This window comes from Nansenia antarctica (assembly GCF_963989245.1).
Source record: "Nansenia antarctica genome assembly, chromosome: 15".
NCBI lineage: Eukaryota > Metazoa > Chordata > Actinopteri > Argentiniformes > Microstomatidae > Nansenia > Nansenia antarctica.
The window spans coordinates 9,829,201-9,853,353 of NC_137685.1; the positions used below are offsets into that span (position 1 = coordinate 9,829,201).

Below are 24,153 nucleotides of genomic sequence, written 5' to 3' on the forward strand. Positions count from 1 at the left end.
CCACAGAACACTAGCTGATTGGACTATGATATTCAGAAGCAACACTGTCTAGAAGTCATAGAAAAAAAATCTCTCTCTTCTCCCTTTGGTGGGGCATTGCACAATTGCCCCTAATGAACCAGCCTCCCCTGCTGTAACCGTTGACCCGGTAAGGAAAATATAGGTAGCTGTTAGGGGTGTAACGGATCGCCCCCCACGGTTCGGCACGCATGTGTACCGCGGACCAATTGCAAAATGTAACCAAGTAATAATATTACTTAATATTAGTTAATATCCCTTGTAAATCACAATGTAGAGTTGCCATGAAAAGATAGACGCGACAGTTGCGTGCTTTGTTTTACTCTAAAGCGCAATGATAGGTTGATAATGGAGAAAAAAAATCTAGAACAACAAGGCTGCGTTCGTAAATTCGCTCTGGAATCTGATCACTGAGTACACTGGTCTACTTGCACTGGTACCATTGCTTACTGTATGTAGTCGTCTTTGTAGTGGTTTGGGGGAATACTACAGTTTGTCATATGACTGTACAGCACAGTATATAAGACGAGTATATAAGGCAAGTATTTTTGTGCTGGTGGGTGTGGTCCGACCGATTGGGGTGGGCCTGTCTGGGCCAAAAATGCCAGGGCCTAATTTTTGTCCCAGTCCAGCCCTGGATACAACATAATGTATGTGAACAAGTTTCGGCTCAATAAAAAACATTTGAGATAGATAACTTCTCACTATTACTGCTAATACTGGCTAAACTACTAGTTGTAATTTATATTAGGCGTTATTTGTGTTTTTACCAGCAGTTTACCGTTATGTAGTAGATACATTAGCTAGTAGTTCGCTGTGTGTCCACCGTCGACAAGCATATTAGCCTGTTTAATACATAATAATGTTTAAGAACTATAGCATATTAGCCTGTTTAATACATAATAATGTTTAAGAACTATAGCATATTAGCCTGTTTAAGACATAATAATGTATATTAACCTTTTCTCCTTGCGTCTCTGCTTCTCTCGTTGGTCTCCGCTGTCTCGAGGCTTTCTGAGGTAAACCTGCTCAACGTTCTGAGGCGGCCCCGCTTCACGAGACCACTTCTGTTTGGCGCCGAAAGCAGAACGCTGGCTGCGTTCGTAAATTCGCTCTGAGAGCGCCGGTAATGCCAGTAATAACCTCTTCACCGTTCCAAATCAATTCACCAACATTGAAACAGAGCTCAACATCCACATGACTGTCAAAGTTACTCGTCAACTCTAGCTAGCCAGTTCGTAGTTTTTGAGAAATGTAGCTAAGGATGACAACAACAAAAAATATATATAATAATTCGGTAAGATTGTTAGAGAATGGCATTAGAATAGAATGAATGGCATTGGACAACAGCACGGTTTGTGCTTTACTGTCGTGTAGGTGGTGGAACATCAAATATGACATATTTGGACTTTAGGTTTATTAGTTACATCAGGTGTGCTTGAGATAGGGGGGGTTGAATAATTTTGAGATTGCAGTAGTGATTAAAAGTAAAATGTTGTGTTGAATTTGGATAAAAGCCATGGTAATATTAGTTTTATTTAACTATTTAAACTGTTCTTGTTTACTTTGTTTATTGCAAACATTACATTTTTCTCAATAATCCTAATATGCAATGGGGGTTGAATAATTCTGATTGCAACTGTATATTCCTATAGCCTCACACATGCTTTATTGATTAAGGGGTATTAAAAGCACATTCTCAATACAATTATTAAACCTTGAAACTGTGACTTAACCTTGAAACGGTTACTGGATTTAATTGAAAAAGACAAACTAAACTATCTGACGCTGTTTTCACTCAGCCATCACTCATTACTTTACACTGGGTTAGAGAGACAAACGAATGCACAACGAATCGTGGTTTTCTGTTTTTATTTAGATAAAAAATATGTACTCTCATTGAAAGCCATGAGTACTAAGGTTTGAGAGAGTGGTTTATCAGTGGTTAATATGGCTTCAATACAAAATGAAAAAGTCTGAGTAAACATTGTAAAAATACTGAGGAAATCAGCGCTCTATGCAGCATACATCAACACTACCAATCAATCAATCCATCAACCAATATGTACTGTATGTGCTTCTGTTAACATTGTTATTCTGTTCTTCAATCAATCAATCAAGCCGGTTGAAGGTGTTCCATACATACAGGGCCGGTTTCAGAGACAAGGCTTAAGCCTAGTCCTGGACTAAATCACACTTTCAATGTAAAATCTCCATTGAAGATGTTTTTTAGTCTAGGACTAGGCTTAAGCCTTGTCTGTGAAACCGGCCCACAGTGTTCTGTATCAGCAACACCTCTACATACTAAGACAGCTACTAACTGTAAGATGATGTACAACTCCATACAATGTAATGCAACGTACATTTAAATTCTTCCATAATATTTACAAAACGTCATTTTATTTCCGATGAGTGGAATATGAGAATAGCCCTCTATATAAAATTCAACTTGTTAAAATAAGAATTTTCCAAAATATAAAACTTAAAATGGTTGCCCAACAACCAATTTTCACAGGTTTTTCCAACCGTTTTGAATTATACTGAAGTGATCACGAGAGGTCATATTTACACTGGAGTCATTATGTTATTAGCAGGATGCCATCAGGAGAACAGAGGAAACGAGACGAGTACTAGCCTACACCAGCGCCGACATTACTGTCATGGTGTTATTGTCAGCCTTCAATTCACACAAATTACGCTGAACCGAAAACAGTAGCAGTCTTTGGTTTTAGTTCTCCAACCATCATTTCTTCAAGGCACACTACATGATTAAAGTGTATAAAGGAGAGAAGACACAGCACCATCCCAGTCAGATCGTAACTCCAACAGATCGTCATGTTATTTCCCATTGGCTTGAAGAGCGATATTATGTACAATAAAATCTGGAACAAAACCACAGAAGCTCAAAGCATAAAAACTAAAACTTGACAAAACAGATCAGATCAGGGGGCAGAAGGCACAAGGTAAACAAAGCAAACATTACAGCATTACCAACATACAGTGTACACATGTTTGATCCTGTTCAGGAAAAACGATCATTTCAAACTATAAATCTAATGTGCGTGAGCCACTCATATAACACTGAGGACAGGGAGCTAGCCTGGTGGCAGGCCTAACATGATCCCAGTTCAGAAATGACCTCTGACCTTGGGGGAGGTTATCTGGTTACTATACGGCCCTGGGGTGTCAGTCCCTAAAGCGTCGTAGCACTAAGACCATCCCAGGTCCATTGTAAGAGACTGATAAAAGAACACCATGGTGCTATGAAGCTTTTCGGGGAACTCAGCCCGGGTCTATAAGGAATGTTAATGGGGCTTCCTGTTATCCAGACACAATCTGATGAGCATCCAGTGATACCAGGGAGGCTGGTGGAGGTCGTAATCAGAGGACACTCCATTCTCTGCATTACAACGAGCCCGTCCACCGATTTCTACCTCCACCAGCCACCGCGGAGTGGTACGCTATATCGATAAACGATATGGTGGAACGTCACAAGGATCAAATGGAAATAAGACATTTTAAATCAATTATGATAAGGTTATGTCAGTTTGCCATATGCCCATGCGTAAGTCCATGATTTAGTTTGACGAATCCGGCCTCCCCTGGGTAAGTATGTGAGCAGGACAGAGACAGTAGTGCAACTCTCTAACCATGACGTAAAATAGTGTTTCTCTAGGGTACCTAACAACAGGTCTTCTTTATGTGTCTTTAAATATACACAAAAGCACAGCAACCTTCAATAACTTACACCACATTACAGGTGAATACACAGGGACATCCAAACCATACATCATGTCTCCTCAACCAATATTGAATATTACCCGTCTTTTTATTGCAACTACAGCGTGGGTCACCCTAAGCCCCGACTGTAACCTGGCTGGCTCTGAAGCACACAGTACTACAGTAGTACACAGCATTAGTCAACAACAAGCTGATTATTTTTGTCTTAGATTAACCCTTTTCCCTTTTGACTTTGTCATTAGCCTTAATGGAGTTAGCGTCACAAGCAGCCCATAGTCAGCCTGTGTTCGTATTAACTACACCAGCAGATGGTGCCACTCAGAGAGCTGCCTTTTATTGACCATAATACAGTATATTCTCTATATAAATGGTATGGCAAGTGTCGTACGTCGCATTGTTTTAGCGCAACGCCGCTTCATGTGGACAAAGTCGCTCTATCTGTCGTAAGACAATGACGCTAGTGTGGATACTGGGAAGCGCTGTAGGCTCAGAGAATCGCTGACTGCAGCTTTAGAAAGCTGGTGTTTAATGCTGGGTGTGTGTAGTCAAACAGCCTGTCTTTGAGCAATAATAAAGCACTTCTTGGCTTTTTGTTTCGTTTTCTTTCTTTTTTAAAAATCATGATACAACTTTTTTTTGCATAATCGTTGGGTTTGGGCAACGCCTGCATTGCACATGACGAGGAGGGACAGTACAACACACTGGAGAGTGAAGTGCACTTCTTATATCCACCGGCTCCGGATCCACAGTTAGTTGTTTTGATTGGGGCCAGCGGTCGGGTTTCAACTCCTCTGTAAGAGGCTGGGTCTCAATAATACAGAATGGCTTCCTCCTCTCCTCTCCTCTCCTCTCCTCTCCTCCTTCACTCCTCTCCTCTCCTCTCCTCTCCTCTCCTCTCCTCTCCTTGATCAACACTGATAGATGAAAGCAGTGGACAGCTACACGACGCATCAGACTGCCTCCACCACATCCAGCTAGATCAGCGGTCATGAAGGACAGGGCGTAAGGAGGAAAGGACGCAGGGTAAAACTTATTGAGAAGCAGCCCCTAGAGAACAGCCTGGGGGGTCAGGGGTCAGGGTGTCGAGGGCTTGTGCAGGATGCCCTGTAGGTCCTCCGGTAGCGTCAGGATGACGGCGTCGATGTGCGTCTGCAGCTTGGCCAACGTCCCTGGCTGTAGAGGAAGCTGATCCTTCTCTGCCTGAGTCTAAAACACAGGAAACACATAGTCAAGAAGGACTCTACTAAGGACACTGAGTTTCGGATGCATTCCGTGTCCCCCCGCAGACATTCAGCTGAACTCCACAGCGGCACGTATACTCAAATGAACATTTCTTCATGAAATGAACATTTTTAAGTAATTTTTTCTGAGTGGGGCAGTCCCACTCATATTTTTTATTTTTAATGACAGATATAGTAGAGATTATGACAGGAAGGATGGGTGAGAGAGAGAGAAGGGATGACATGCAGGATATGTCCGCGGTTGGAATCCCTGGGAGCCCTGCGGTACATGGTCAGCGCTTAATCCACTACGCCACCTAAGCGCCCCTATACAGTTTGGTTCTTTCTCTGCTGTAGTAGAAAGGCAGTCGTAACAACCTAGGTCTGTTATAGGCATGTTATAGGCATGTTATAGGTCTGTTATAGGCATTGTTATAAAGACATTGTAAACATTTCCCATACTGACCAGCTTGTCCTTCAGCTTGAGTACCAGGTCGACAGTCTCCACCTCTGTGTGTTTCTGGATGCGCACCTGCAGGTCCTGAGGGAGAAAGAAAGAAAGAAAGAAAGAGGGAGGAGAGGGAGGAGGGAGGAGAGGGAGGAGAGACAAACACAACAATAATTGGACCACTAACCCTAACCTCTAATGAACACAATTCTAACCCTTTCATCTTTATAAAGGACATATAAAAGGTCATTGTAGAAGTCCCAACAGAGGAAGGTGACTCCTCACCTCCTCACAGAGAGCCTCCAGATGAAGAGCCTCCAGTTTCTGCATCATCTCTTTCCTGCGGTTCCTGAACCAGCCGTCAAAGTTAGGAGACCTCAGGAACTGTCTGCAACCGCGAACACACAGACCGACACAGGCAGACGTGGTTAATGAACCACAGACACAGACCAACACAGGCAGACGTGGTTAATGAACCACAGACACAGACCAACATACATGGTTAATGGAACCACAAACACAGACCAACATACATGGTTAATGGAACCACAGACACAGACCAACATACATGGTTAATGGACCACAAACACAGACCAACACAGGCAGATATGGTTAATGGACCACAAACACAGACCAACACAGGCAGATATGGTTAATGAACCACAGACACAGACCAACACAGGCAGACAGGGTTAATGGAGCCAGGGGGAGAGAAGGTTGCAAAGGGAGGCCCTACCCAGTATTTGTATAGTGTTCCTAATAAAGTGTTCAGTGAGTGTATACGGGGTCTATGAGGTTCAGTGTGTAGTAGCACAGCCATGTTTCAGTGATGTGGACCCTGAAGACAGTGAGATGGACCCTGAAGGCAGTGAGGTAAGCCCTGAAGGCAGAGCTGTACCTGTACAGGCCGATCCAGTCCCCTTTGAGGCGTGAAGTGAGCTGAGGACCAGCCTTCTCCAGGGTCTTCATGAACTCCTCCTGGATGAAGGGCCGCAACTGGGGAGGACTCTGAGGAGGGAGAGAAGAGGAGGAGATGTGGGAAATTCATTTGAACAATTAAGTAACGCATGTGTACACACACACACGCAAGCACACGCACACCCACCCCCCCATCTCACCTTCCATGGCGAGATGCTTTTCTGCAGCGGCATCAGACTTGCCACGTAGCGCTCCTGGAAGAGGGAGACAGGGACATGAGGACAGCTCCCTGACGACCATTTGGATAACTTTAAGCTCCCTGACGACCATTTGAACAACTTTAAACTCCCTGACGACCATTTGAATAACTTTGTGAGTCCATCACACAGTTGAACCCATTCAGATGGTGACTGATAAGAGAGGTCCTCACCAACGGAATGATGAAGCTCTGGGTCAACTCCAGGAAGTAGCGCCGCAGAATGGCATTCTGGGCCGCAGAGGGACGCTTCTGCTGAACACCCTGGATGTTTGAAGAAAAAAAAAGTAAGAAAAGAAAATGGTGTCACTCATTTGTAACTCAATATACTGCACACACGTGTGTGGAATATCTAACTGTTTATGACAGATAATAGGGTTTAAATGTGTGTGTAGAGCTAAACGGTTGTGTAGAGATGAAAGTGCACCGGTCACCTTCTGTAGCTGTTTGAGGATGTCCTCGTCTTTGTTGACGAACGGCTTGTATGCACTGTACACACCTGTGAAGTCACAACACACACTGATTACATAGTGATTCACATCCAGAAGAAAGAGGGAGAATAAAGAGGGAGAGATAAAGAGAGAGAAAGAGATACAGAGAGTCAGAGACAGAAACAGAGAAAGTGAGAGAGAGAGAGAAAGTGAGAGATAGCGATGCATCCATAACCGCTTATTTTTTTATTTTACTTTTTTTTTTATAATCAGTATTTTATTAAATGTTTCAATAAACACATTTCTTGACTTATACAACTTTTGTGGTAATGGTAATAATGGTAACAATATCACAGAATAAGTCTTGCTGTCATCAAACAGAAATAATACAGAGAAAAGGAGAAAATATAAAATAAATTAAAAAGCACCCATAGATTACATAGATTACATTCATCATCACTCATCCAATTTGTCAACTTCAGTCTTACTACCGACTAGCAATATATCCCAAGTAGCCTCCCCATGTTGCTGTGTATTGTACAGTTCTGTCCATAGAAGGACATTTGTTGACATAACCGTTTATTAAGTAGTGATATGGATATGCGGCCACCAGTCAGGGAGCCTCACCTGGTTTGGAGTCCAGGGTCTTCAGGTTCTTCAGTTTCTTCACTTTGCTCTGTTTGGCCATCTCACCTGGGAGAGACACAACAGCACAGGTCAGCACGGAGCCTCCCCCGCCCAATCACCACCTCACAGAAGGATCTCTGCATTGTAACGGAGTGATGGGATCTGGGCGTGTGGGACTGGGTTACCTGCTTGCTTCATGTCCCCGATGCGGATGATGTGAGGCCAGTGCTGGAGCGTTTTAGCGAAGAAAGGGTTTGTCACTCCTAGGATTACAGAGGGTCTGGGGGACGGAGGGAGGGAGGGAGGGAGGTAGAGAGAGAGAGAGAGAGAGAGAGAGAGAGAGAGAGAGAGAGAGAGAGAGAGAGAGAGAGAGAGAGAGAGAGAGAGAGGGAGGGAGAGAGAGAGACAGACACGCAAACAGAGAGAAAGAGAGAGAGAGAGAGACAGAGACAGAGACAGAGAAAGAAAGAGAATCAATTACACATGCTTTACACAGCAGAGAAGACACCACTTTCTCATTGAGAAGAAACCACAGAAACAATAAGAATAGCAACAAACAATCTAGCAGCAGCAGCATACTAGTAGATTTAATTACAATCTACAGTAGTGTCTGCTGTCTGGAGGAGAGGGAGCTGGAGATCACAGTCAAATAGGTTGAGTTCCACACTAACATGCAGGTCAGATGACAGCCATCCCCCTCAACACGCACTGCATTACAGGCCAGAGATCTCAGAGGTGGAGAAACCTAATACACATTGGGGGAGGCTGGTGGAGGTAGAAATGATGGATGTGCTCGTGGTAAAGCATGGAACGGAATGGTATCAAACACAGTGTGTTTTCCTCATTCCATTCCATGCATTACAATGAGGCCGTCCTTTGGTTTCCACCTCCAGCAGCCTCCCCTGGTGGCGCCACCTGGTGTGCGTGTGGTGTACTCACGGTGCCTGTGTCCTTGTAGTGTACTCCTTAAACTCGTTGTCATGGATGGTGAAATACGGCCTGAAGTCACTGCAATAGCGCAGTGGGGAGATGCAGCTGGAGAAACACAAACACAAACACACACACACACACACACACACACACACAGACACACACAGACACACAGACACACACACGCACACACGCACACGCACACGCACACACTATGTTAGTTAAATACAGCAAATTGTCCCTAAAGACAATTACCCAAAGCATAATTAGCTATCTTTCCCTCCCACTCTCCACATCTTTGGAACCCTCTCCCTGACAATTTGCTGTTCAGACGGTTGGAGCCTTTAAGATATGGTTATATACAGGGGTGCACATAACTGGTGCGCCAGTGCGCATGCGTCGCCAAAATGCATGCTGCGCGGCAGATCAGCCGCATGAAGGCGCTCTTGCGCACCAACAGTTTTTTTTTTTTTTTTGAAAAGTTGATTTCAGTGTTTACAGAACAGAGCAGTGCTTAAAGAGATGTCCGTTTATATCAGTGTGTTTAAAGAACAGACATTCAGTTAGTGCTTAAAGAGATGTCAGTTGATTTCATTGTGTTTAAAGGAGTCGGACAGACTTTCATTCTTAAAGAGCAGTCATTTGATTTTGCATTTGTTTCTTTTGTTTTGCACACAATCATTTGGTCGTTCATCTTTATTTATGAATAAATGTCGTTTTGCTAATAATATATCCATGTATCCCTTTTTATCCATCCTGTGGGACGGGTCGTGACTCGCGAGCTCGGGGAGCACCAAGCAGCATCCATAGGTGCTCCTCTGAGCACTGGCCCCAAAAAGTTATGTGCACCCCTGGTTATATATATATATTGCTTTTGTTAAGTGTGTTTATTTTTTTGGCCTTTTATTTTATGCATTTGGGGATTATTCTTGTATAATGAAAAGTTATTTATAAATGTAATACATTATAATTGTTATTGTTATCATTAGTATTGTGATTTGGGGCCTGGCATGAGTACATTATCTTTATTGACCTCTAGCTCAGTTATTATACCCATAATGCAGTATGTGTCCCAGCATCCTGCTTTACTTTGCTTTAATGAAGGACATGTAGTTGTAGGAGGCAGAGGGTGATCTTTGGTATGAATGCATTTCATAGAAAGCAGCAACAACAAAACCTCCTTATCTTACCTGACCAATGCCAGAACAGTATCTGAGGATTCCGCTGGTGACGGTGCCATGACGACAACTGCATCCCCTAGCAACACCAGTTCCCACAACATCTGAATGTGGAAGAACACTGGGTAAAAACACCTAGAGGGAGAGAGAGAGAGAGGGGTGGGGGTGGGGGGAGCCGCAAGGGGAAGATAAGAACAAATAAGAGATTGAATACAAGGGTTATACGTGCACAGTATAGCCTGATGTGCTGGACAGAAGTGAGCGTTCAGTCACTTCTCTACAAACATAAGGAGATGAGGCTCTGAATCAGCTATGAGCCTTGTGTTGGTTCTCAAATGTTCAGCCATCTCTCTCGATCTCTGCTGCTACAGAGTGTCTGTCTCTCACACACCTCCATTCTGGTCCACATCTCCATTCAGTACCAGAGATGGAAGGTCAAAGGTCAGCAAATACGACAGGTCAAAGGAGCACCAAGAGGCTTTAGAACGACTCTCAGGATCTATTTACCCCGTGCCTTTCTATACAATCCCTAGAAAGAAATGGAGCCATGGTAACCAGGAATGTGACCAGCCAGTAAACAGCACAGCGAAGGAAAAGGGGCATGGCCTAGTGGAGAGAAGCTGCACTACCAGTCTCTGTCACCAGAGGGCAGGAGAAGACTTTGGTTCAGACGATGGGACGACCCCCTCCACCCCCCCCCATGAAACATTCATAGAAGTACTGCCTTGTACTCACCTGAAGAGATCCACTTCATGGATTGTGGGGAGGACTATGGAAACAAGGCTGTCATTCTGCAAAAATAATAATAAACAAATCAAATCAAATCAAATCAAATCAAATTAAATGTTATTTGTATAGCGCATTTCTTACAAGATGCAACTCAATGCGCTTCACATAATAAACATTCTCAGTCAGTCAATCAATCAATCAATCAATACTGACAGAGCCGCAAGCAGGCAAAAGTAAAAAACCTGTACACTATGTAGCCAGGAAAAATTCCTTGCAGCCCTCTACACATAGAGCGACTACTAGCCAGTTTGCCTACCAGCACCCAGCGGTGGGCCCCCAGTGCCCCCACACCCCCCTCCCCGGGGAGCCCCCGCCGCCCCACACACCACACACAAATAAATACATCTGTTACATCATGACATCTGTTAAAAGAGTCAAACGTCTCCTGGTCAGCGGGCTCCTCCTCACCTGTGTGGACTGAACCAGCTGAGACGTTCCTGGCTTGTCGGCACACGTGGGGATCCGTACCTAGCAGCAAATAAACAAACATTGTCACAATAGTAGTGGTGGTCTAGTGGATAGTGAGTTGGACTTGTGATCGGAAGGTTGTGAGTTCAAATCCCGCCTGAAACCACACCACTACTAGTGTGCCCTTGAGTAAGGCACTTGGCCCTCAGTTACTCCAGGGGGAATGTCCCTGTAATTCGTAATTGTAAGTCGCTTTGGATAAAAGTGTCTGCTAAATGGCAAAATTAAATTAAATTAAATTAATTAATTAATTAATAAAAATCACATGAAACGCTAATCGACATTTCAGTCCTTTGAAGTTGTGTGGGTAGTTTATTAAAGGATGGCGATTACCTTCATGACCACGCCCATAATGGGGAGAGTCAGTATTCTGCCGGGGTTCGGGGTCGGCCAGCGGTCAATGTCGTTGCAGGCTGTTGTATACAGAAACAAGCCAAATGAAAACACTCAAACGCACAAGGGTTCAGCAGGCCAAATCAATGTCTGTTTTCAGAGACCAGACACACACACACATGCGCGCACGCACGTGCACACGCACACGTGGCGATGGTGGACTCACCAGCCTCCAGGCAGGGTTCCTGCTTCTCAAAGTACTCTGGAGCGATGAGCTTCAGCAGGGAGTGGAAGAACGTGACGTAGGGCAGCTTGCTGATCAGGACAAGGGACTGGACACACACACAAACAAACACAAACAGGAGTCATGACAACAGCCGCTAGACTGGAATCTGAGGGCGAGAGAGAGGGATCCTTTAATGAAAGCATCAACATGCACGTTTTGCCTACGAGGATAGTGAAAAACTGGTAAAAGGGGATGGAACCTCAACATGGGTTCTTGTATACAGTAGTCTTTCAGAGTCTTGGTCGTATATCTGTAGCGATAACAAATGCACAAATGGCTAATATGGATATTTAGATAAACATATTGGGATGGACACAAATTCGGCTGTCCTGCTGACTCACCTTCTGAAAGTAGCCCCTCTTCAGGGATTTGTCTCGGACCTGCCTGAAGTAGACATAACCATAGTAGTGGCCCTGGTCTCTCTGGAGAAAACACACACACACACACACAGAGAATTGTAATGAGAAGACACATATCACACCTAAGAGCTAATAATCAGTATTCATTTGACTACAAGGAAATGTCAGACTGAAACCAATGAAAAGTGACACCATCGTGTCGGATCACACACTACCGTCTCATAACAGGGGGTATAGTGTGTGTGTGTGTGTGTGTGTGTGTGTGTGTGTGTGTGTGTGTGTTCGGAGGGGCCCTACCTTGAGGCAGACAGGGGCATCGCGGTCGAAGTGGTCCAGAAAACATCCGAGTGACGACTTCCTGCCTGAGGCCTGTCGGAAACGGAAGCAGAACTGTGTGTCCCCTAGGCAACCTGCCAACAGGAAGAGGAAATAGGAAACAGGAAACACATGTAGTCATCCATGATCCATGACGCCTTCGTCCTCTAGTTGAGTGGAATTCCAGCGTTGACGTGTGCGCGCGTGTGTGTGTGAATGGGCCACAACACCACCACCACAGCAGTGATTTATCACATTCTAATCCTAACCAGGAATCCCTCATAAGAATGTTGATTCAGTAACAGACGACCTTCCCCAGTCCCACTATAGGCAGTGTTAACAGGGAGCTGTGGTGAAGGCGGAAGACCTGCCTTAACTGTACTATGTTTAGGGTTCGGGTTAGGGTTCAGAAGAACACTTAGAGGCGGACCTTCTGTTCTTCAATGGCAACAACAAGTGGAAAATGTACCAAATGAGAGAGAGAGAAACTATGTTCCGACTTGATTCACATTCCCGAAATAACACTGTCATTATTCATTTCAGGACCGGTTTTTTAGGCAATATCTCAGCACGTCAACATTCCTCAGGAGACAAACCGCAGTTAACACTGGACCCGGTGACGTCAGCGTTGCCTGGGAGGACATGTGAGAGAAGCCATGTCGAGGTGAAGACATGCGGACCCGGTCCTTGGCCCGGGCCAAACCCAACAGGTCAAGTTCACAGAGAGACTGGAAGACATTCCAGGCCTGAGTAATGGACCGCTGCTCCCACTTTCCACTGTGTTATTGCCGTAGTGTGTTTGTGTGTGTGTTCTGTTTGTTTCCTGTGTTTCTCTCCCAGGTGATTGTCCTTCCTCCCTGCCTATTGCCATGGTGACAGCCTGATGATTGGGCACACCTGTGCTCAATCCTCAATCAAGGGTGGAGGTGGAGGATAAAAGGCTGGGAGAGACACTCGGATGGTGCCAGTGGGCCAGTCCACAACTTGAGAGGTGTGTGTGGGGTTAAAGCTTTAGTCTGTTACTGTGTGTTATACTATAGTCTGCTACTGTGTTCTACTAACTACAGCATCTTTCTGTGTGTTTGTTGCTAGTTAGCTTAAGCTACTGCTATAGTGTGCTACTGTGGGTTGCTTGCCAAGTTAGCTTAAGCTCCTGCTAGGTTTGGTGTGTTGCTACTACCTGTAGTGTGTCTATGATTCTGACTCCTCTTTACAGAGGGAGTGTGTTTGTTAGTCTTGTGTTTTGAATCACTTTAAGTTAATTGTTTCACTCTTCATTACTCTTGGCTAGCTATCTAATTCACTTCACATTGTTTATTAATACTTTATCCTCCATAGCATTATTCATTCGCTCTCCTTTTTTCTAGAGAGTAGTTTTAAGTTAAAGTGTTTCACGGGAACCTGTTTTTGTTACCCTTAAAACAACAATAAATGTTGTTTTAATTATATTCTCCCGTCGCCTCTGGTTCTTGTCCCCAGGTTTATCATATTGATTCCCCATATCCCCTAGATTCTATATGGGGTTGTAACACACTGGAAAACCACTCCTGCATTCCACAGCAGAGCCAAGCCAAGGCAGTCAGTCAGACAGAAAGGACAGGCAGGCAGTAATGAAGGATGGAAGGACAGACACAAACAGACAGGCAGTAAGGAAGGGGAGACAGGCAGCTAGACAGGCAGACCAGAAGGACAGACGCAGGCAAAAAGACAGACAGATAGGTAGTCAGTCAGAAACGACAGACAGACAGACCCAGTCCACTGCTGTGGGCAGCACACAGCTAAACCTAGCTTGCAATAGTGATGGATTTGTTTACAAATAGTTGCACTTGATTTATGTTTTCCCTGCATAACGGTACAGGCAGAATGGAATGGTCCCAGAAGGGCAATACCAGCACACTCAATGTGACAGAAACACTAAATCAAGCGCACTTATTCTTTTTTTTTTAAAGAATAGTACTATTTTGGAGACAGGTGTGTGTATTGCCTGCGGTGTGTGGTGGATCTGAGATTAGTGTGTAGCTCTGCAGGGCGTGTCAGAACGATTACATCACCCCCCCCTCCTCCTCTTTAACCCTTTCCACGTCACAGTGACACCCTGCGGCTCTATAAACAGCATGGCTCCTCCAGTGTGTTTAATCCTGTTGTGTGTGTTGAAGGTGAGCCTGTTCTGAAGCAGGCTCCGGGCCTGGCCGCCCACGGCTGTGTGGTAAGGATAGGCCCTCTGAATTGAGACACAATCCCTGTTCTACAAATGCTATGCTATCCTAATGCTACAGTGTGCTATGCACAGCCTATGCTAGGCTAATTCTACAGTATGTTATGGATCGCTATGCTAGGCTAAACCTACAGTATGCTATGGAGAGCCATGCTGGGGCTAATCCTATGAGTCACTAGTAGAGTTGCCAACTGTCCCGTATTATCCGGGATGTCCCATACTTTGGGCTGGAGGAACATACAGTATGGGACCTCCCTTGTCCTGTATATTCATCCAATCACAGGCCCCCTCATGCGTATGTATAGCCTAAATCTACCAATTCCTGCAAACCCCGCCCCCCCCCCGGCCCATAGAGTGGAACGCTATCCTTTGTCCCATATTTGGTAGTGAGAAAGGTGGCAACCCTAGTCACTAGGCGAGAGTCTAGGGACGACAACACCAGAGACCACTAGAGAGTATGCACTGCAGGGGAGGCTGGCGGAGGTAGACATCGGAGGACGGGCTCTTTGTAATGCATGGAACGGAACATGTTGTGTTTGATACGATTCCTTATTCCATCCCATGCACCTCCGCCAGCCTCCCCCGATCAACTGAAACTAGATAACTCCCCATACATTAGTAATAATTAGGGGTGTAACGGATCACGGAAATTCCGTGATCCGTTCGGATCGCCCACCACGGTTCGGAACGCATGTGTACCGCGGATCAATTGCAAAATGTTAACAAGTAATAATATTACTTAATATCTCTTGTAAATCACAATGTAGAGTTGCCATGAAAAGATAGACGCCACAGTTGCGTGCTTTGTTTGACTCTAAAGCGCAATGATAGGTAGATTAGATAATGCGATTAGATAATGCGAAAGAATGCGAAAATAATCCGTTGTTTGCTCACTACACGTGAAGCTAGGAATCCACAACAACAAGGCTGCGTTCGTAAATCCGCTCTGGAATCTGATCAGCGTTCAAGGAACGCCTCTTGTCCAATCAAATTACTTGGTCCCTTTATGACGTCGGACCCAGTGTGCGTTCCGGGGCTCTCAAAGCGAATTTACGAACGCGGCCCAAGTTTATCATGTTACGTTGTTCGGCGGAGAAGAACTTAAAATGCCTCCCTCGTCATTTAAATCCCATGTACTGGATGGAGCACTTTGGCTTCTCTGTCAACTATGACGGGAGGCACGAAAAAGGTAGCTCGACAACTTCTGATAATGTAGGCATTTTTTTCATACCATGTTCAAAATAAGGGTTCACTTTATTATTTAGTTAAAAGTGGCATAAAACATGTTTATTCATCTGCTTTAAAGAGCCCAGTGATTCACTGCTGCAACCAGGCGCCTCCTCCCTCTCTCCTATCATTTAAATTGAGTGTATTTCAGTATAATTATGTAATGTTTGAGTGTAGAATATGTTATATATATTATATACAGTGGGGAGAACAAGTATTTGATACACTGCTGATTTTGCAGGTTTTCCCACTTAGAAAGAATGTAGAGGTCTGTAATTTTTATCATAGGTACACTTCAACTGTGAGAGACGGAATCTAAAACAAAAATCCAGAAAATCACATTGTATGACTTTTAAATAATTAATTTGCATTTTATTGTATGAAATAAGTATTTGATCACCTACCAACCAGTAATAATTCCGGCTCTCACAGACCTGTTAGTTTTTCTTTAAGAAGCCCTCCTATTCTCCACTCATTACCTGTATTAACTGCACCCGTTTGAACTCGTTACCTTTATAAAAGACACCCCTCCACACACTCAATCAATCAGACCCCAACCTCTCCACAATGGGCAAGACCAAAGAGCTTTCTAAGGACATCAGGGACAAAATTGTAGACCTGCACAAGGCTGGGATGGGCTACAGGACAATAGGGAAGCAGCTTGGTGAGAAGGCAACAACTGTTGGCGCAATTATTAGAAAATGGAAGAAATTTAAGATGACGGTCAATCTCCCTCGGTCTGGGGCTCCATGCAAGATCTCACCTCGTGGGGCATCAATGATCATAAGAAAGGTGAGGGATCAGCCCAGAACTACACGGCAGGACCTGGTCAATGACCTGAAGAGAGCTGGGACCACAGTCTCAAAGAAAACTATCAGTAACACACTACGCCGTCAGGGATTAAAATCCTGTAGCGCACGCAAGGTCCCCCTGCTCAAGCCAGCGCATGTCCAGGCCCGTCTGAGGTTTGCCAATGATCATCTGGATGATCCAGAGGAGGAATGGGAGAAGGTCATGTGGTCTGATGAGACCAAAATAGAGCTTTTTGGCATAAACTCCACTCGCCGTGTTTGGAGGAAGAAGAAGGATGAGTACAACCCCAAGAACACCATCCCAACCGTGAAGCATGGAGGTGGAAACATCATTCTTTGGGGATGCTTTTCTGCAAAGGGGACAGGACGAATGCACCGTATTGAGGGGAGGATGGATGGGGCCAAGTATCGCGAGATCTTGGCCAATAACCTCCTTCCCTCAGTAAGAGCATTGAAGATGGGTCGTGGCTGGGTCTTCCAGCATGACAACGACCCGAAACACACAGCCAGGGCAACTAAGGAGTGGCTCCGTAAGAAGCATCTCAAGGTCCTGGAGTGGCCTAGCCAGTCTCCAGACCTGAACCCAATAGAAAATCTTTGGAGGGAGCTGAAAGTCTGTGTTGCCCAGCGACAGCCCCGAAACCTGAAGGATCTGGAGAAGATCTGTATGGAGGAGTGGGCCCAAATCCCTGCTGCAGTGTGTGCAAACCTGGTCAAGAACTACAGGAAACGTCTGATCTCTGTAATTGCAAACAAAGGTTTCTTTACCAAATATTAAGTTCTGTTTTTCTGATGTATCAAATACTTATTTCATGCAATAAAATGTAAATTAATTACTTTAAAATCATACAATTTGATTTTCTGGATTTATTTTTTAGATTCTGTCTCTCACAGTTGAAGTGTACCTATGATAAAAATTACAGACCTCTACATTCTTTCTAAGTGGGAAAACGTGCAAAATCAGCAGTGTATCAAATACTTGTTCTCCCCACTGTATATATATATATATTACCAGTTTTGACATCTTGAATGTTGTTGGTTTTTGTCACATAGTAAAAGTAGTGTTTTTACAGAATTCAAGGAAAAAGCAGTTTTTATAAAAACAAAAATGTTTTGTGTTGATCCGAAAAATGATCCGATCCGTGACTCAAAAACCGTGACACGATCCGATCCGTGAGTGAGGTGATCCGTTACACCCCTAGTAATAATATGCATTGTGAGACACTCTCTCCCTGTGTCCTGCCATCCACCGTAACAACATGACTGATCGCCAACTGGCGACCTCCAATAGACTCCCTCCAATAGACTCCCTCCAATAGGCGACCTCTCTATAGGCTACCCTCTATAGCAGGGGTAGGCAACCTTTTTGATATGAAGTGCCATTTTAAAATGTTCTTGTTAGTCAGTGTGCCAACCACAATATCAACATTAATTATGACTCGACATCAAACCAAACCAAACAGACCAACTGATCTGCATGAACAACAATTTTCAGCAAAGAGCTATGTATGCAAAGCCATGTATGCTAAATAAACAGGCCTAACAGTCAACTAACTGAAACTTGAACAAAATGACCAACATAACATCTAAGACAACTAAACTTTGTGATGCGTAGCACAACTTTAAGCAAATTGGAGCGCTCAATTTCTACCAAAGTTGCAATGCTAACTGCGCTCCCTATGGTTATCATTTTAATAAGTAGGCCTAACTGGATGGTGATTATACAAGGGTCTTACTTGTATGAATTATACTTTATATTTATATAATTATGTGGTTGTTACTTACATTTTATTCTTTTATTCCAACCACAACAAACTTTTTTTTTGGGTTGCAAAGAGCTATGTATGCAAAGCCATGTAAACAGTCCTAACAATCAATGTGATCCCTGGCCCTGTTTTCCTTTGCTCAACTCCATTATCTGGGGGTGGTACTTGGTCACTTTAACTAACATGGCATGTCATTCACATCTACGCTCTCATCAAGTGCGAGGCTAAACACCGTCGCATCTTTCAAACCAGCGGTCTGCTGCGCTTTCACGTTTTCTGCCATTTCTCCTATTCTTCGTTCCACACTTCTGGCTGACACTGGGATGTCTTTTATTCTTGATTTTATTGTGTCTTTGTTTGATAAGCCTTCAAACAAAACATCTGAGCTACAGAGGAAAGCCTCCTATTATTCTCCATCAGTGAATGGCTTTCCACGTTTCGCAATGCAATGAGCAATGCGAAAGCTTGCTTCAGTTGCGTGATTTTTAGCAGTGGCAAATGCTTTAAAGGTGCTGGCCTGCTTCCCATACCTTGACACAGCACGTCTTATTGATTCGGCCTTGTCTGTTTCATCCTTGAACGACTTCTGATGTTTGGTCTCTTAATGCCGTTTAACGCTTGAAGTTCGGCAAACAACATTCTCGTGACATAGGACACATACAGCACGGTCTTTCTGGGACACAAAACCCCACTCTTATTATATATTATTATTATTATATTGTTATGTGTGCTTAACAGTAACACTTGTATCGAATCGAATTCAGAATTTTACTTTGAAAATTGGCGCAAGAAATACGACTCTCGTGGAGTGGAAGAGAGACTAGGGCTGCATTCGTAAATTCGCCCTGAGAGTGCCGGAGCGTCCCTGAGACCGCCTCTAGACTCTAGTCCAATCAAATTACTTGGTCCCATTATGACGTTGAACCCAGTGTGCGCGAATTTACGAACGCGGCCAACATAAAATAAAATAAAAACATTCTCCCATTCTCGCACTTATTGCTTGCGTGCCACTGTTTAAGCTGTCGCGTGCCACTGCTGGCACGCGTGCCATAGGTTGCCGACCCCTGCTCTATAGGCTACCCTCTATAGGCTACCCTCTATAGGCTACCTTCTATAGGCTACCTTCTATAGGCTACCTTCAGACCAGTGAAAACGGCCTACAATAGATGTGTGTGTTCCCACGCAATCACTGACCTTGACCTCAAGATAAAGTCTGTGCTCACTGCTCTGCTCACACAGCAAGACTTTGTATAGTCAGATGACGACGCCAAACTAAATCCCTAACAGAACACTAGAATCTAGCTACGCCAACGTCACGACCACACATTTTAACCGACAACACACAATGCTACTTCACGCAGCCATTCTCATTTCATTCATACAAACTGTAATAAACTGAATGAAAGGCATGACGTCACACACTCCTTCAATGAGGAGGCAGGAATTCAGTTTCCATGACAACCCGCATGCCCCTCCATCTCCGTAACCAACTGATTCTCCCACGGAGTGTCTTCATTCAAGGCCCAGTCCTCCTGTCCTCCCTGGTGTCCTGTCCTCCTGTCCTCCCTGGTGTCCTCCTGTCCTCCCTGGTGTCCAGTCCTCCTGTCCTCCTGTCCTCCCTGGTGTCCTGTCCTCCTGTCCTCCCAGGTGTCCAGTCCTCCTGTCCTCCCTGGTGTCCTGTCCTCCTGTCCTCCCTGGTGTCCTGTCCTCCTGTCCTGCCTGGTGTCCTGTCCTCCTGTCCTCCCTGGTGTCCTCCTGTCCTGCCTGGTGTCCAGTCCTCCTGTCCTCCCTGGTGTCCTCCTGTCCTCCCTGGTGTCCAGTCCTCCTGTCCTCCTGTCCTCCCTGGTGTCCTGTCCTCCTGTCCTCCCAGGTGTCCAGTCCTCCTGTCCTCCCTGGTGTCCTGTCCTCCCTGGTGTCCAGTCCGCCGGTCCTCCAACTTCCTGATATATCCACTATTGGTTTTCTATTGGACTAAGATGTGTAAGTGGACGAGGCTAACAAGACAAGACTCGCGCATTGTTCTGCAATGTCCCATTACGGAGGGCAGAGAGGCAGCAGCTGGAGGACAGCCTTCAGATCAGGCTGAGCTGGGTGACTAACTGACTAAACTAAAGTAATCAGTCAACACATTGTTTCTTCAGCTGAGCCATCAAGTCCCAGAGGTCAGCATTTATATCCCAAAGGCTCATTGAGGTGAATCTCCTGGTCACACGTTACACTGCGTTTCCCTTATTCCTATGTAGTAACTATAATGTCATTACCGTAACAATATGTAGCCTAGTTAAACAGCACAGTCGTCGTTGCTTTGCGATTAGTAATGGTTTAGAACGAGCATCCACCCATGTGAGATCCAGACTCTCTCTCTCTCTCTCACACAGACTGCCCGCCCACCCACCCATCTCTTTGCATTACCTTATTGAGATCTTTGTGTTACCTCGTTACTATCTTCTAAGTGCAGCCACCCTGTCTCCCATTTCAGTAACAGGAGATGTGGGCTTCTCTCTCATAGTAAGCAGCCTGGCTGTAACAGTAAAACTAGCCTCTGTACACAGTGGAACTAGATTAAGATTCAACTTTATTGTTATCGAACAGAGCTTCTGATAGTACTGAGACAACGAGATGCACACGTCTCCCAGCTGGGAGAACAGAGCTCTGGGCACAGGGCCCCTGGAGCAGTGAGGGGTTAAGTGCCTTGCTCAAGGGCACAACAGCAGTGGCAGGCACCTTAGATATGATGATGCCAGCAACCCTCCAGTCACCAGCTCACATCCGGCTCCCTCCTGGGGTGAGGATCGAACTAGCGACCGCCGACCTAGCAACTGCCAGCCGGCCTCTCTAACCCCTAGGCTACCTGCTGTCCCAACTAGCCCCTATTCACAGAGGAACTAGCCTCTATTCACAGAGGAACTAGCCTCTATTCACAGTGGAACTAGCCTCTATTCACAGAGGAACTAGCCTCTATTCACAGAGGAACTAGCCTCTATTCACAGTGGAACTAGCCTCTATTCACAGTGGAACTAGCCTCTATTCACAGAGGAACTAGCCTCTATTCACAGAGGAACTAGCCTCTATTCACAGAGGAACTAGCCTCTATTCACAGAGGAACTAGCCTCTATTCACACTGGAACTAGCCTCTATTCACAGTGGAACTAGCCTCTATTCACAGTGGAACCAGCCTCTATTCACAGAGGAACTAGCCTCTATTCACAGTGGAACAAGCCTCTATTCACAGTGGAACTAGCCTCTATTCACAGTGGAACTAGCCTCTATTCACAGTGGAACTAGCCTCTATTCACAGTGGAACTAGCCTCTATTCACAGTGGAACTAGCCTCTATTCACAGTGGAACAAGCCTCTATTCACAGTGGAACTAGCCTCTATTCACAGTGGAACTAGCCTCTATTCACAGAGGAACTAGCCTCTATTCACAGTGGAACTAGCCTCTATTCACAGTGGAACTAGCCTCTATTCACAGTGGAACTAGCCTCTATTCACAGTGGAACTAGCCTCTATTCACAGAGGAACTAGCCTCTATTCACAGAGGAACTAGCCTCTATTCACAGTGGAACTAGCCTCTATTCACAGTAGAACTAGCCTCTATTCACAGTGGAACTAGCCTCTATTCACAGAGGAACTAGCCTCTATTCACAGTGGAACTAGCCTCTATTCACAGAGGAACTAGCCTCTATTCACAGTGGAACTAGCCTCTATTCACAGTAGAACTAGCCTCTATTCACAGTGGAACTAGCCTCTATTCACAGTGGAACTAGCCTCTATTCACAGTGGAACAAGCCTCTATTCACAGTGGAACTAGCCTCTATTCACAGTGGAACTAGCCTCTATTCACAGAGGAACTAGCCTCTATTCACAGTGGAACTAGCCTCTATTCACAGTGGAACTAGCCTCTATTCACAGTGGAACTAGCCTCTATTCACAGTGGAACAAGCCTCTATTCACAGTAGAACTAGGCTCTATTCACAGAGGAACTAGCCTCTATTCACAGTGGAACAAGCCTCTATTCACAGTAGAACTAGGCTCTATTCACAGAGGAACTAGCCTCTATTCACAGTGGAACTAGCCTCTATTCACAGTAGAACTAGCCTCTATTCACAGTGGAACTAGCCTCTATTCACAGTAGAACAAGCCTCTATTCACAGTAGAACTAGGCTCTATTCACAGAGGAACTAGCCTCTATTCACAGTGGAACTAGCCTCTATTCACAGTAGAACTAGCCTCTATTCACAGTGGAACTAGCCTCTATTCACAGTGGAACTAGCCTCTATTCACAGTGGAACTAGCCTCTATTCACAGAGGAACTAGCCTCTATTCACAGAGGAACTAGCCTCTATTCACAGAGGAACTAGCCTCTATTCACAGAGGAACTAGCCTCTATTCACAGTGGAACTAGCCTCTATTCACAGTGGAACTAGCCTCTATTCACAGTGGAACTAGCCTCTATTCACAGAGGAACTAGCCTCTATTCACAGTGGAACAAGCCTCTATTCACAGTGGAACTAGCCTCTATTCACAGAGGAACTAGCCTCTATTCACAGAGGAACTAGCCTCTATTCACAGAGGAACTAGCCTCTATTCACAGAGGAACTAGCCTCTATTCACAGTGGAACCAGCCTCTATTCACAGAGGAACTAGCCTCTATTCACAGTGGAACTAGCCTCTATTCACAGTGGAACTAGCCTCTATTCACAGTGGAACTAGCCTCTATTCACAGTGGAACTGGCCTCTATTCACAGTGGAACTAGCCTCTATTCACAGAGGAACTAGCCTCTATTCACAGAGGAACTAGCCTCTATTCACAGAGGAACTAGCCTCTATTCACAGTGGAACTAGCCTCTATTCACAGTGGAACTAGCCTCTATTCACAGTGGAACTAGCCTCTATTCACAGTGGAACTAGCCTCTATTCACAGTGGAACTAGCCTCTATTCACAGAGGAACTAGCCTCTATTCACAGAGGAACTAGCCTCTATTCACAGTGGAACTAGCCTCTATTCACAGAGGAACTAGCCTCTATTCACAGTGGAACTAGCCTCTATTCACAGTAGAACTAGCCTCTATTCACAGTGGAACTAGCCTCTATTCACCGTGGAACTAGCCTCTATTCACAGAGGAACTAGCCTCTATTCACAGTGGAACTAGCCTCTATTCACAGAGGAACTAGCCTCTATTCACAGTGGAACTAGCCTCTATTCACAGTGGAACTAGCCTCTATTCACAGAGGAACTAGCCTCTATTCACAGTGGAACTAGCCTCTATTCACAGAGGAACTAGCCTCTATTCACAGTGGAACTAGCCTCTATTCACAGTGGAACTAGCCTCTATTCACAGAGGAACTAGCCTCTATTCACAGTGGAACTAGCCTCTATTCACAGTAGAACTAGCCTCTATTCACAGTGGAACTAGCCTCTATTCACCGTGGAACTAGCCTCTATTCACAGAGGAACTAGCCTCTATTCACAGTGGAACTAGCCTCTATTCACAGAGGAACTAGCCTCTATTCACAGTGGAACTAGCCTCTATTCACAGTGGAACTAGCCTCTATTCACAGTGGAACTAGCCTCTATTCACAGTGGAACTAGCCTCTATTCACAGAGGAACTAGCCTCTATTCACAGAGGAACTAGCCTCTATTCACAGAGGAACTAGCCTCTATTCACAGAGGAACTAGCCTCCATTCACAGTGGAACTAGCCTCTATTCACAGAGGAACTAGCCTCTATTCACAGTAGAACTAGCCTCTATTCACAGTGGAACTAGCCTCTATTCACAGTGGAACTAGCCTCTATTCACAGTGGAACTAGC

General features: G+C 45.0%; 1 protein-coding gene across 2 annotated transcripts in view; it reads right to left on the bottom strand.

Annotated features, from left to right (window-relative positions):
* dennd6a (DENN/MADD domain containing 6A) overlaps positions 1–24,153 on the bottom strand; it is a 42,635-nt gene that overhangs the window by 15,431 nt on the left and 3,051 nt on the right. Inside the window, exons 4-20 of one of the 2 annotated variants that reach the window (XR_013937801.1) lie at positions 12,300–12,412; positions 11,985–12,065; positions 11,584–11,689; positions 11,358–11,437; positions 10,965–11,024; positions 10,503–10,558; positions 9,780–9,902; positions 8,599–8,694; positions 7,845–7,939; positions 7,660–7,725; positions 7,036–7,100; positions 6,776–6,865; positions 6,546–6,599; positions 6,326–6,435; positions 5,713–5,815; positions 5,446–5,520; positions 3,453–4,965 (exon numbers count right to left, since the gene is read on the bottom strand). Coding sequence is in view for 1 of the 2 variants with exons in the window: in XM_080545667.1 (XP_080401793.1) it covers positions 4,834–4,965; positions 5,446–5,520; positions 5,713–5,815; positions 6,326–6,435; positions 6,546–6,599; positions 6,776–6,865; positions 7,036–7,100; positions 7,660–7,725; positions 7,845–7,939; positions 8,599–8,694; positions 9,780–9,902; positions 10,503–10,558; positions 10,965–11,024; positions 11,358–11,437; positions 11,584–11,689; positions 11,985–12,065; positions 12,300–12,412 (1,505 nt within the window). In the remaining variant the exon portion in view is untranslated. Of the gene's footprint in view, positions 1–1,881; positions 4,966–5,445; positions 5,521–5,712; positions 5,816–6,325; positions 6,436–6,545; positions 6,600–6,775; positions 6,866–7,035; positions 7,101–7,659; positions 7,726–7,844; positions 7,940–8,598; positions 8,695–9,779; positions 9,903–10,502; positions 10,559–10,964; positions 11,025–11,357; positions 11,438–11,583; positions 11,690–11,984; positions 12,066–12,299; positions 12,413–24,153 lie in introns of those variants that run through there. The other variant, XM_080545667.1, reaches the window with a different exon arrangement.